This window comes from Copadichromis virginalis, linkage group LG15, assembly GCF_057382275.1.
Source record: "Copadichromis virginalis isolate Kocher_CV1m ecotype Utaka linkage group LG15, C_Virginalis_male_GT1.1, whole genome shotgun sequence".
In the NCBI taxonomy this organism is placed as follows: Eukaryota; Metazoa; Chordata; class Actinopteri; order Cichliformes; family Cichlidae; genus Copadichromis; species Copadichromis virginalis.
The window spans coordinates 9,591,090-9,604,169 of record NC_140632.1 but is presented as its reverse complement, the minus strand read 5'-3'; the positions used below and the strand labels follow the sequence as shown (position 1 = coordinate 9,604,169).

Genomic DNA, 13,080 nt, shown 5'->3' with positions numbered 1-13,080 from the left:
GAACATCCGATGACCTGTATAGTGCACTCTATGAAGTATTTTGTATTGTATTAATTGCAGACTGGGATTTTTAATTAATTTAAAAGTTTTTAAGCAAATCTGAGACCAGAAGTTTTGGTCTAGGTTGACTGATAAATCTGCTTCCCACTTTGCAGTAGGAAGGGATATTGATTCATCTAATTTAGAAAGTGTTCTGTATATTTTAGATAATAATTTGGGGGATTTAAGAGTAAGAAAATGTGCCGCACTTAGTGGTGTTTGTAATTCAACTTGACTGAGGTTAAATTTCTTTTTTACTATGGATTTAATTTGTTGATATTCTAAAAACCTTGTCTTGTTGATCCCATATTGTTCAACTAGTCTGTCAAATGGAATAAATTCTGTTCCCTCTAATATATGTTCTAAGTATTTAATTCCTTTACAACTCCATTCTGGGAAATTAATCATATTATTGTTTTGTAATATGTCAGGGTTATTCCAGATAGGTGTACGTTTGCATGGGATTAATGAAGACTCCGTTATTTTTAGAAACTCCCACCATGCTGTCAGAGAAAAGCTGATGTTGATACTTTTAAAGCATTCATGTCTTTTGATGTTTGAGCTAATAAATGGTAGGTCTGAAATCTCTAGATCCTTGCATAGTGCCTGTTCAACATCTAGCCAGGGCTCAACTAAGAAGGTATGTTTTAACCATTCTGAGATGAACTGAAGCCTGTTGGCTAAGAAGTATTGGTGAAAATTAGGCAGATCTAATCCTCCTCTATCCTTGGTTCTTTGTAGCGTTTTTAAGCTAATACGCGGGGGTTTATCTTTCCAAAGGAATTTGGAAATATATGAATCCAGAGATCTGAACCAATCTTGTGATGGTTTGTTAGGGATCATCAAAAATAAGTAATTTATTTTTGGCAAGATCATCATTTTTATAGTGGCGACCCTTCCCATGAGTGATATGGGTAAAGATTTCCATCTAGTCAGATCGCCTTCTACTTTCTTTAGAAGTGGGATGTGGTTTAATTTAGTTAAGTCTGAAAGCTTAGGAGAGACATTAATACCTAAATATTTAATATTTCCGGATTGCAGTGGGGCAGAGGAAGAATTATGGAAGGAGCAGTTAATGGGGAGAACTGTAGATTTTGGCCAATTAATTGAATAATCTGAAACTCTTGAAAACCAGTTTATTAAAGTAATTACCTCAGAGAGGTTGGTTTGTGTGTTTTGCAGAAAAAGTAACACATCATCCGCATAGAGACTGATTTTATGTTCTATGTTCTTACATTTTATGCCCTTAATTGTTGTAGCCTGTCTAAATGCTGCTGCTAGATGTTCGATAAAAATTGCAAAAAGTGAAGGGGAGAGTGGGCATCCCTGTCTGGTGCCCCTCAGGAGACAGAAGCTGGAGGATGTCTGGTCATTTGTTCTGATGTCACCTCAGACATAGTTAAAATCCTTGTTAACGTAGCTGCTTCTCGCCGGGTGCGGTGGCGCGTACCTGTAATCCAAGCTACCGGAAGGCTGAGGTTGGAGGATCGTTTAAGGTCAGGAGCTCTGAGCTGCAGCAGGCTGTGTCGATCGGGTATCCACACTAAGTTCGGCATTGATATGGTGATCCTCGGGGAGCCCGGGACCACCAGGTCGCCTAAGGAGGGGTCCACCGGCCCAGGTCGGAGACGGAGCAGGTCAAAGCCCCCGTGTCGCTCAGTAGTGGGATGGTGCCTGTGAATAGATGCTGTAGCGCAGCCTGAGCAATGCAGCGAGACCCAATCTTTATATACACCCTTATACCTGTCTCTACCTCACACAGCAACCTCATCAGTCCTTCTTTGTCCATGGTGTAATGGTTAGCACTCTGGACTCTGAATCCAGCGATCCGAGTTCAAATCTCGGTGGGACCTGAGTTTTTTTTATCCGCTGATTGGGATGTGAAACATTTGAGCGTCTTCTCTGGGACACCAAAACTGTGCTATAATTGTGTTTTCAGTGAGAGGTGTATAAAATCAAGCAGCAAACCTTGACCTCTCCCTTTACAAACACTTGTCAATCACTATGTGGTATTAAAGAGCTGTCTGAAATTCAGTTGTACACCACACAAAGTTGCAGAGTGGGGTGTCTGAGTGCTGAGGTGCGCTTGTGCGTAAAAGTCACAAACACTCCCCTGACTCACTAACTGCACAGCTGACTTCAAAGTCAGCACAGAAAGTGGGCGCCACGAGTATGTGTTTCCATGGCTGAACAGCTGCTATATGTGTTATGTGGAGTATAACGTTTGTGTCGTCCCAACTATCTAAAGTTGTAACCTCCACGAAAGTCCCATGTAGTACGTCAGGATGGCCGAGCGGTCTAAGGCGCTGCGTTCAGGTCGCAGTCTCCTCTGGAGGCGTGGGTTCGAATCCCACTTCTGACATTCAAGCTTTGCTCTTCTTCATATTGTCACAACATACACTTGAAATTTGGTTGAACCACGAGGTTTCTCACAACTTGCTTATCACAGTTGTGCACCGTTCATCCCTGAACTGTAGTGGATTTTATAATGATGTACACTGTAAAAACATTCTACATAATTCTAATAAAATTCACTACAGGAAGCTGATTACTGGTGCATCTTTGAATGTGCTCACATTGACACTGATGTGCTAAAAACCTGATTTTGTGAAGTCAAAACTTTCAGCAAGTTGAAACAATCTTTCTTATTGACTCCAATTAGCCTAAAATAAGGACTGGTCCCATCCCATGTCATGGCATGAAAATATGACAGGCTGTCATCAATTCAATCAGATACTTGCGAAAATGGTAAACACTGAGTAAAAATCCTTCAACATTTTTATTGTATTTCTGACAGTGTACACACAAAACAATAATATACAAACACACACGTACACATACGCTGTCCTTCGGCTTATTAAAAAGGCTGTCATGTTTTTGCTTGGTCAAAAAAAAAAAACCCAACAAAAAACAACAACCTGTTATTACTGTGCTGACTTCCTCATTTTGAAATGATTAGGTTTTTTACTTTTACAGCATTTCATCTTGGCTGATGATGGCCACTAACCTGATGAGCTCACATGAATGAAAGTAAAACTTCCTGTGAACGTAGCTGCTTCTCGCCGGGTGCGGTGGCGCGTGCCTGTCATCCAAGTTACTGGGAGGCTGAGGTTGGAGGATCGTTTGAGCACAGGAGCTCTGAGCTGCAGCAGGCTGTGTCGATCGGGTGTCCGCGCTAAGTTCAGCATCGATATGGTGATCCTGGGGGAGCCCGGGACCACCAGGTCGTCTAAAGAGGGGTGCACCGGCCCAGGTCGGAGACGGAGCAGGTCAAAGCCCCCGTGCTGCTCAGTAGTGGGATGGCGCCTGTGAATAGATGCTGTAGCGCAGCCTGAGCAATACAGCGAGACCCAATCTTTATACACACCATTATACCTGTCTCTACCTCACACAGCAGCCTCGTCAGCCCTTATTTATATTTTTAATTGACGTCAAAAACACTCACAAACCTGCTGCTCTGCTTGTCCTGCACCACCTCCACCTGCAACTAAATCCTCCACCCTAAACACTCCTGCCGCCCAGCAGGTGGAGACAAACTAAATCAATCAATCAATCAATCAATCTCTCTATCTCTCTATCTAATAACTTATTGCATTACAACTTGGCTAATGATGGGCAGGAAGTTTATGTGATGATGTCACCTCAGACATAGTTAAAATCCTTGTTAACGTAGCTACTTCTCGCCGGGTGCGGTGGCGCGTACCTGTAATCCAAGCTACCGGAAGGCTGAGGTTGGAGGATCGTTTAAGGTCAGGAGCTCTGAGCTGCAGCAGGCTGTGTCGATCGGGTATCCACACTAAGTTCGGCATTGATATGGTGATCCTCGGGGAGCCCGGGACCACCAGGTCGCCTAAGGAGGGGTGCACCGGCCCAGGTCGGAGACGGAGCAGGTCAAAGCCCCCGTGTCGCTCAGTAGTGGGATGGTGCCTGTGAATAGATGCTGTAGCGCAGACTGAGCAATACAGCGAGACCCAATCTTTATATACACCCTTATACCTGTCTCTACCTCACACAGCAACCTCATCAGTCCTTCTTTGTCTTTTTAATTGACGTTAAACACACTCACAAACCTGCTGCTCTGCTTGTCCTACACCACCTCCACCTGCAGGACAGCTGCAAATACATCCTCCATCCTAAACACTTCTGATGCCCAGCAGGTGGAGACAAACTCAAACTAGGAAATTCATTCAGGTAACCTTTGGGTTTACAGTTTTTTCTGATTGCTTAAGCACATTTTTTGTAACTATTGGCTAATTTTGCAAAACTCTTCACACAAATAAGAAAACCTGTCACCCAATCATCAAAACATTGTAGTTCTCTTGCAAAAGCAAACACAGCTAGATTAACTCCCCACACCTTTGTAAAAATGGTGTTTCCGTATCAAACAGTACACACAAGCCATCATCTACTAAGCACACAATGCGCCAACTGCACACTGATGGTATGAATACAAAACACATCTGGCTTTTGCTTTCTCTGTGCACAAGGTAGGCTATGTCAGTTTGAGCTCATACTTCTGTCATAGATCCATAAGCATAGAGGGATCCAAACTTCAAGTACTGGTGTTTATTCACACACATCAAAACAAACACAAGTGTTTATTTCCAAGTATAGGATTATTTGCAATCGCCATAATGACTATATGGGTTACTTGGTCTGCAGTGAACATGCTTCCTCTGCCCCAGCATCTGGTCATCTAGCAATTCTGTAAAGTAACAATTTCAGTATTTTTACATCAGTGGTATTGGTGTGTTTCTCATTGGCATACGGCAGTGCTACAGATCTTTGTGCAAAGTGACTGTACTAACCGATTCTCATTTCAAGATGTCCTTATGGTGCTTGCTACAGTGTAGCGGCTCGAGTTAGGCTGGACCCGTTGGCCAGCTAACCTCAGGGTCATTCCACGGTTGATTACATGGTCCACTATTGTAGCTCTGATGTCATCAGCAATTCTATTTCTTACTCTTCCTACCCTTCCTCTTCCCCCTCCTCATCTTCCTCTCCCCCCTTCTCGTCTTCCTCTTGCTCCTCCTTGTCCTTGTCGTCCTCTTCATCCTACTTCTTCACCTCCACGTCCTCTTCCTCGGCCTCCTCTACTTCTCACTCTTTCTGCTCCCTCCATTGTACTCCACACACAGAGCTTACCTGTATTATAGTGCTTAGGCTGATTGCAAAGTGAACTAATTATCTAAAAAAGTTTTCACATGTGAAAGTGTGCCAGACAGTTGGCAAATTAGTGTTAATGATAGCCATACATGTGTATACTTTTGCTAGGAGTGTGTTGGAAATTTGGTAATTGAGTGTTGTGCAGTGAATTGTGCCTACAGTTTTGCAAAGTGTGTGTTACAAAATTGCAAACTGAGTGCAAAGCAGTTTTTGTGCTTTTAGTTTTGCAAACTCAGTGAGTGGTTTTGCTATAAGTCTGAATAGTTTTAGAGATTGTGCTACAGGAATCACAGTTAGGGTTTAAGCATTCAGAAAAAACTGTAAAAAGACCAAGACGTGCTGATGAGGTTGCTGTGTGAGGTAGAGACAGGTATAAGGATGTGTATAAAGATTGCGTCTCGCTGTATTGCTCAGGCTGCGCTACAGCATCTATTCACAGGTGCGATCCCACTACTGAGCGACACGGGGGCTTTGACCTGCTCCGTCTCCGACCTGGGCCGGTGGACCCCTCCTTAGGCGACCTGGTGGTCCCGGGATCCCCCAGGATCACCATATCGATGCCGAACTTAGTGCGGACACCCGATCGACATAGCCTGCTGCAGCTCAGAGCTCCTGAGCTCAAACGATCCTCCAACCTCTGCCTCCCGGTAGCTTGGATTACAGGTATGCGCCACCGCACCCGGCGAGAAGCAGGTACGTTAACAGGGCTTTTAACCATGTCTGAGGTGACATCATGACACTAACCTGCTGCCCATCATTAGCAAAGTTGTAATGATGGGCAGCAAAGATGAGGAATGAATGGTGCACAATTGTTATATGCAAGTTTTTAGAAAGCTCGTGGTTAACCCAAGAGCATTTTGTCACAATATCAAGAAGAGTAAAGCGTCAATGTCGGAAGTGGGATTCAAAACCACGCCTCCCGAGGAGACTGCAACCTGAACGCAGCACCTTAGACCGCTCGGCAATTCTGACTTTGCAGTGTCAGTTTGGTGGAGGTTACCACTGTTAGATACTTTGGAAGAAACAAACATTATCCTTCTCATAACACATATAGCAGCTGTTCAGCCATGGAAACGTAGCTCCAGTAATCTACAATGTCATCCATACTGATCATTTGGCTGAATACTTTTATGCAGGTTGCCATGACCTGACAGTTCTCACGATTTTGCATAGGTTCCATGGTGTAATGGTTAGCACTCTGGACTTTGAATCCAGCGATCAGAGTTCAAGTCTCGGTGGGACTGTTTTTTGAGAGGTGAAACCATACTGCATGTCAGGTAATGATAACTTGTGCAGGTTTTTGGTCGCCAAGCGGTCTAAGGCACTGCGTTCAGGTCGCAGTCTCCTCTGGAGGCGTTTGTTCGAATATAGCAGCTGTTCAGCCATGTAAACACATACTACGAAGCTCGTGGCGCCCACTTTCTGTGCTGACTTTGAGGTCGGAAGAGGTTTGGAGCTGTGCGGTTAGAGAGTCAGCAGCGTGTTTGTGACTTTTACTCTGTAACTTTGTGTGGTGTGCAACTGAATTTCAGACAGCTCTTTAGTACTACTCTTTAGTGATTGACAAGTGTTTTGTAAAGGCAGACGTCATAGTTAGCTGCTTGATTTTATACGGCGTTCACTGAAAACACAATTCATACAGAAATTCAAAGTGCCGGAGAAGACACCTCCCAAATATCAGGTCCCACCGAGATTTGAACTCGGATGGCTGGATTCAGAGTCCAGAGTGCTAACCATTACACCCTGTTGCAGCAATCATACTGTCAGGTCGTGACAACCTTCCAAAAAGTATTCAATCATACTTTTTGCCAGGTTGTAATGCCATCTATTACTGAATGAAATTGTATATTGTATTTTAAAATAATTACATTTTTTTTAAATCTCAGCGCTGTATTTATCATGTCAATGGTATTTTATACTACTGACAGTGTGTATTTCACAACGCAAGACAGTCGTCCAGCAATCGTCCAGCTGTTTTTTATGACTAGGGTAACCTGTAAGAGCTATTTGAACTAATAAAGAATAAAACTTCGACTTTTATATTTACTGTTTCACAAACGTAATGTCCACTATTTATACTTTAATTAATGGAAGTTTGATTAAAGCGATTTAGCAGGAGCAAAGCAAAATCAAGTAAAATCACAAAACCATAATCATTTAAACTACACTTATGGTGAGAAGAGAATGGAGAAAGGATGAGCACTACAGGACCCCAAAACGCACTTAATTCCGTGTTGATGAAAATCACCCAACAGGAAAGCAGCTGGGCATTCAGTGGAAATCAATTCACAGGTTGGGCTGTGATTCCCCATCTAGTGTCTCTGCTTGAACTTTCAACTGTGAACCTCTTACATCCAACCTTCCCGACTGCTCATCTCGCAAAAGACAAAATGATTTTACCTAATTTTTATACTTGCTCACGCTTTTTCACGCTTCCTTCACAGGACGTCACATTTCACACTTTGGCCATCCAATCAAGTCGTTGACATCTAATCATTCCTGTCCACCCACACCTGATCTTTCTATTTCGATGTGACTTACAACATTTAACACAAACTTTTAAATCAATGTATTTTCTTTGTAATTATTTTTTATTTGCTTTCGTTTATCTTAAACATACATGCGCTCAACATACAAGTCAGCAGCTGCTCGGGATTATTCAAATACTCGTGAGCTTAGTATGTCAGGATGGCCGAGCGGTCTAAGGCGCTGCGTTCAGGTCGCAGTCTCCCCTGGAGGCGTGGGTTCGAATCCCACTTCTGACAGCGAAATTTTTCCATGATCTGTCAGACCTTCAGGTTGCTGTTTGTAGTCTCCCCACCCCCCACACACACACACAAAAAGAAAAAAAGAAATCACTTTACTACTGAAATCATGAACATCTGTGTTAATTCCAAATATACCTTAGTTGTGTGCTTGTAATCTCTCTACACTTTTGTAATCATCAACACTGTGAAGTCCTGAATAATTTGAAAAAAATTCACCAGAGGGAGAGGATTACCATTGTTCCACTCTCACCTCTCTTTGGAGACGTTCACACTGAGACTATTGTGATGAAATCTGACTTTCTCCAAGTCTTATTCTTCTTATCACCATCAGAAATACTCACAAACCTGCTGCTCTGCATGTCCTACACCACCTCCACCTGGACAACAGTTGCAACTACAGTCTGCTGTTCATCAGGATCATGTGACTCTGTTTCCACATCGTAGTTTGAATCCATTGTTCCATTAAAGGGAAGTCAGTGTTATTCATTATGATATGATGAGCGTTTATCTGTACTGGTGTTACACAATAACCTCAGCTGTTCTTAACAGCTCTCTCTTTATTGTAAGGGACTTCAGGTACAAAAAATGAAACCACATCAAAAGAGACACAAACTACACTGCAAAATCATTCATTTCTATTTATTTGTTAAATACACCGATTAAAGTTCATGGTCCTCTGGGTGGTAAAGTTCACTCATCAGTCTGTAGATGTATGACGGTGCGTGTCCTCCGATGTTGGAGATGAACAGTGTGATGAGCTCGGGCGGGACATAGTCAAACACAGGACAGTGCACATTCACCTTTGAGAGAATCTCACCTGAAATATAAACAGAAAAATGTGAGTTATTTTAAAAAAAACCTGACAAAGAGGATATGTCCAAATCTGAAAAGGATTTTCCAAAGGTGGGCACGTGGTTGAGGTCAGTTTTGTTGCAAATGTTACCTTCAGTGAACGGGAGCACCTCATGTGGGGAGACAAACTTATGGAAGGTATCCTCTTCATTTGGAAACTGAAATATGACATATCATGTTCACAGAAGTATGAGTTTAATCATTTATGGGGGTTGAAAGGAGATAACTCGGACTTTGGAGTAATCTCTTACCTGAGGTGAGAGCTTGAACATGGGAGCACAAACAATCAGAGGTGTGGAGTGATGCTTAGCTGCAAGGGCCAGTGTGTGTGTCCCGTTGATGGCCCTCAGGCCTCCATTTGCTAGAACTGTCTGTGTTCCAATGATGACCTGCAAAAAGATCATGACACAAGTTCACCTGCATGCTCTAACATGACTGCGCTAACGTCTCCTTAAAACGTTAAGTACCTTATTAACTCGAGACATGACTGCAAATATGGCAGCATCTGTGATCACAGTTGTTTCGATGCCAGCCTTTGAGAGGTTTGTAGCCATTTCGTGCCCCTGTAGAGAGGTGAAAAAATAAGATTAGGAACTGTGTTTTCTATCTAAAGTTAGACATTTAATATTTCCTTTATGACTGATGTAGATGAGCTACCTGGCAGAAAGGAGCACACTCTGCCACAATGACGTGAAACTTGCGTTTGCGTGCAGCATCTTTGAGGAAAGCCTCCACGGTGCGCGAGCGGCCGATCGTCATGATGACCTCATTAGAGTGGATGTGCTCCAGGGCCTGCATGGCAATGTTGTCGGTCGTTCCCTCTGAAAAACAGAATGATGGGCACCAAGAATTGGAGTGATTTAAAATACAAACTGACGCTATCTTGGTAATAACGCAACTTACCCAGTTCAGTGAGTAGCTCATTGATGGCCTCGATGACGTTGGATTTGAGGAGAGCAAAAGGTTGCCTGAAGTTCTCCTCGCTGAGTCCCCCAGAGGTCAGCAACTTGTGGAGGGATTCCTGGTCTGCTTCTTCACTGCTGCCCCGAGATCTGAAAGAAAAACACAGTTAAGCACAAATCTCACCAAAAACACAAAGTATTTCAGCCGTCTGTAGCTTAAGTATTTCTAAGCAACATACTCTCATCCTTTAATATATGGTACGATTGTACTTGCTTTTCATGGCTGCCTATTGATTCAACTTCAACTGTTAGGTCAAATGGTTTTCTGGGACCGAAGAAAAAACTTGAAACTGCAGCTCATTAGTTTGTTTTCAATTTGAGGGCAGCAACACATCTCAAATAGGTTGGGACAGCGACATGTTTGTAAATAGTTTGTAAACATCTGGGAAATGAAGAGAAAAGCTGCTGGAGGATGCTGGAGGATTCTAGCTGTTCGATAGTCCTGGGTTTTCTTTGTCACATTTACTTTACTTCAACACGCATAAAATGTTTCCAGATAGTCAAAGGTCTGGACTGCAGGAAGGGAAGCTCAGAGCTGAAGCACCTCTACTTAGGGCTGTTCGATATAACGATATATATCAGATGACGATATAAAAACATTTATCGTTTCATTTTATGCTATCGTTTGTTTCGTGGTGTCGCAAAATAAACTCTTTACAGCAATATTTTTTCATAGTTTTGATGGTCACTGTAGTGGCTATATTAATTTCTTAAAGTTCTCTCTTTCTCTTATATTTTATATAACCACACTACAGACGGACAAGCGCCTGCTTTTATGCGTTGTCGTTAGCAACAACGACGGTAAAACCATCGCGTGTCCGCTTGTTTATGTTCCACATAAACCTTTCACAATAAAGCTCAAGATCCTGTTGAGACTTTTCAAAATAAACAGAATCACGTGAAAGAGCAGATTATTTACGGATGAGAAGTAAAAAAGAGCTGCCTGGTGCTAAAAAATAAACCTTAGACTCAAACGTTAGAACAGGCTGTTTCCCGTGGCACACTGTGTAATAAATACTCACAAAGAAAACGGCAGCCGTTACAACTTATGTCTAAAAATGTATAGTTTCATACATCGGTTAAAACACTCGACTCCAGCTACATGACGCGCAGCTGGAAACACTTGCCGCAAGTCGAGCTGCCCGAGATTCACAGAATTTACAAAAATGTTACATTTTTGTGATTTATATCGTTATCGGGACGATAGAATTCTTATATCGGGATATGAGATTTTGGTCATATCGCACAGCCCTACCTCTACTACAGAGCCATGCTGCTGTACAAGATGCAGTTTACCAATATCTGAATGGGAACATATGTTACTCTAAAACCTGTAAATAGTTTTCAGCACTGATGATGCATAGAAGAGTTTTCCACTTTGACTCACTTCATTTGGTTTCTTCTTTACATGGTATAGCTTTAACATACACTTGTGGATGAACACAGGTGAACACAAACAATAATTTCTTTAAGTGCTCTTGATCCCATGCAGTGAATTTCCATGACAGAATCATGTCTGTTTTAAATGCAGTGCCATATGAGGGCCTGAATATAACAGGCATCCAGTCCTGTTTTTCAGTCTGGTCCCTTGCGCACAGAGTCTTCTCGAGTTTCTCAAAATCTTTTCATGATGCGATATTCAAAGTGTTCACATTTTTACGTTGAGGAACATTATTCTGAAATTCATCAACAATTTATAGAGGGCTTTTGCAGACTGGTGAACCTCTGCTGATCTTTACTTTACTTTGCCTCTTTAAGATGCTCTTTTATACCCAGTCATGTTAATTCCCTGTTCCCAGTTCACCTAATTGGTTTTAAAATGTTCCTCCAGCTGTTTACTTTTAGTACTGCTTACTTTTCCAGCTTTTTGTTCTCCTCATCCGAACTTTTTTGGGACACGTTGCTATCAAATTAAAAAGGACCAAATGGTTTTTTTTTTTTGAAAATGGTAGGTTTTGGCGTCCTCACCTGGCATATTCCTCTCTGATGATCTTCAGCACCCGTCTGATCATGTTACCCACTGTGGTCTCTGAGGGCTGAGCTGCTGTCATCCTCCTCCCGTCTTTGCGGATTATTTCCATCAGATCACCTGAAATCGAGAAGATGTTTGCAAAAGACCAAAATCTTGGGATAGAATATTTTTTGTGTATGATTTTACATCAGCAACCATTTTTTCTACATGTTCAACATTTTACATATGTATATTCTGTATTGTTTAGATGTAAGGAAAGCTAAAGAAAGCTTATTTGTCATGTACTACAGCGTTATACCAGATTTAAAAACAAAGCCTGTTTGACTACAATGGCAGCTGTCGCTGCAGTTAACTTCACTGTGTCGACAACAAACAGCATTCAGCACCTGCACTGCTCCACCGAGCCTGGGCTGTAATTTTGCGGAGCAGGGCTGTCGTTTCTCGGGCTGTCTCCGCAGAGCCCCGGAGAGGTCCTGCCCCGGTCCCCCCGCGCTTCAGGTCGGACAGGAACGCCTCGACCCTCTCGGTTAGGTCTGTTTCTTTGTATGGGCCCGGCATAGCTGTTTTAAAAACCTGTCACTGTAACACTTGAGTCACTCAATAGTTCCACCATGCCAGTGTTTTGACGAGGAAGCACTTCAGGAGTACATCCGGGTGGCTGTGGGCTCGCCGTCATCTGATTGGTCTGCCGCTTCACGTGCGTTACAGTAGAGTGGGTCGAAATTACAACAATTTCCCATTTCTACAGTAAAATGACAGTCTGAAAGTGAAATGTAAAACAACGATATATTATTATTATTATTATTATTATTATTATTATTATTATTATTATTATATCGTAAAAAATATCGGGTTATTATCTCAAAACCCGGACTTAATAACTTGAACATATATGCTATTTGATCAATTTTTAGTTATTTTCTCAGAAGATTGAGTACATAAGCTGAAATTTTGAGACAATAACTCCAACTTTGGACTTATAGACGAAAAGTTTTTAATTTTAGTTTTCCTAGTGGCAGAAATTAGATTCCATAATAAAAGTCTTGCTTGCTATTTATGAAAATATGCTCTGTATACATTGGAGATAAAACAAGCTTCAGCTAAAGCATACACCTTTCTGGTCAATGCTTTGTGCTATTTCCATTTAATTTAATTCTTTGTTGACAAATATTCCTTTTTATGGCCATTTTGGGCCGTAGATGCTGGATGAAAACCAAGAGAGGCTGAAAGAAGTGTATTTTTAAGAGAAATGGAAAACAGCGCAAGAAAGATTAATTATAGTAATATTAATAGTTACTATCATAGCAATAAAAAATAGTAG

The 13,080-nt window shown here is 42.0% G+C and overlaps 1 protein-coding gene and 7 non-coding genes across 8 annotated transcripts; 6 read left to right on the top strand and 2 right to left on the bottom strand.

Moving 5' to 3' along the window:
• The first annotated feature begins 1,468 nt into the window (after nucleotides 1–1,468).
• Nucleotides 1,469–1,767, top strand: LOC146691794 (signal recognition particle RNA). The gene has a single exon (XR_014915415.1).
• A 551-nt stretch (nucleotides 1,768–2,318) lies between these two features.
• On the top strand, nucleotides 2,319–2,401 carry trnal-cag (transfer RNA leucine (anticodon CAG)). The gene has a single exon. It is a non-coding gene; the product is annotated as a tRNA-Leu (tRNA).
• A 699-nt stretch (nucleotides 2,402–3,100) lies between these two features.
• LOC146691792 (signal recognition particle RNA) lies at nucleotides 3,101–3,399 on the top strand. The gene has a single exon (XR_014915407.1).
• Nucleotides 3,400–3,721: 322 nt separating this feature from the next.
• LOC146691791 (signal recognition particle RNA) lies at nucleotides 3,722–4,020 on the top strand. Its single transcript, XR_014915414.1, has one exon.
• Nucleotides 4,021–5,590: 1,570 nt separating this feature from the next.
• LOC146691790 (signal recognition particle RNA) lies at nucleotides 5,591–5,889 on the bottom strand. The gene has a single exon (XR_014915410.1).
• Nucleotides 5,890–6,377: 488 nt separating this feature from the next.
• trnaq-uug (transfer RNA glutamine (anticodon UUG)) lies at nucleotides 6,378–6,449 on the top strand. Its single transcript has one exon. It is a non-coding gene; the product is annotated as a tRNA-Gln (tRNA).
• Nucleotides 6,450–7,887: 1,438 nt separating this feature from the next.
• On the top strand, nucleotides 7,888–7,970 carry trnal-cag (transfer RNA leucine (anticodon CAG)). Its single transcript has one exon. It is a non-coding gene; the product is annotated as a tRNA-Leu (tRNA).
• A 627-nt stretch (nucleotides 7,971–8,597) lies between these two features.
• Nucleotides 8,598–12,416, bottom strand: eif2b2 (eukaryotic translation initiation factor 2B, subunit 2 beta). The gene is made up of 8 exons (XM_085431772.1): nucleotides 12,146–12,416; nucleotides 11,756–11,876; nucleotides 9,729–9,877; nucleotides 9,483–9,646; nucleotides 9,293–9,388; nucleotides 9,077–9,214; nucleotides 8,917–8,983; nucleotides 8,598–8,790 (listed from the first exon to the last, which is right to left on the bottom strand). The coding sequence occupies exons 1-8, from the start codon at nucleotides 12,315–12,317 to the stop codon at nucleotides 8,633–8,635; spliced, it is 1,065 nt and encodes a 354-aa protein (XP_085287898.1). The 5' UTR covers nucleotides 12,318–12,416; the 3' UTR covers nucleotides 8,598–8,632.
• Nucleotides 12,417–13,080: the final 664 nt, after the last annotated feature.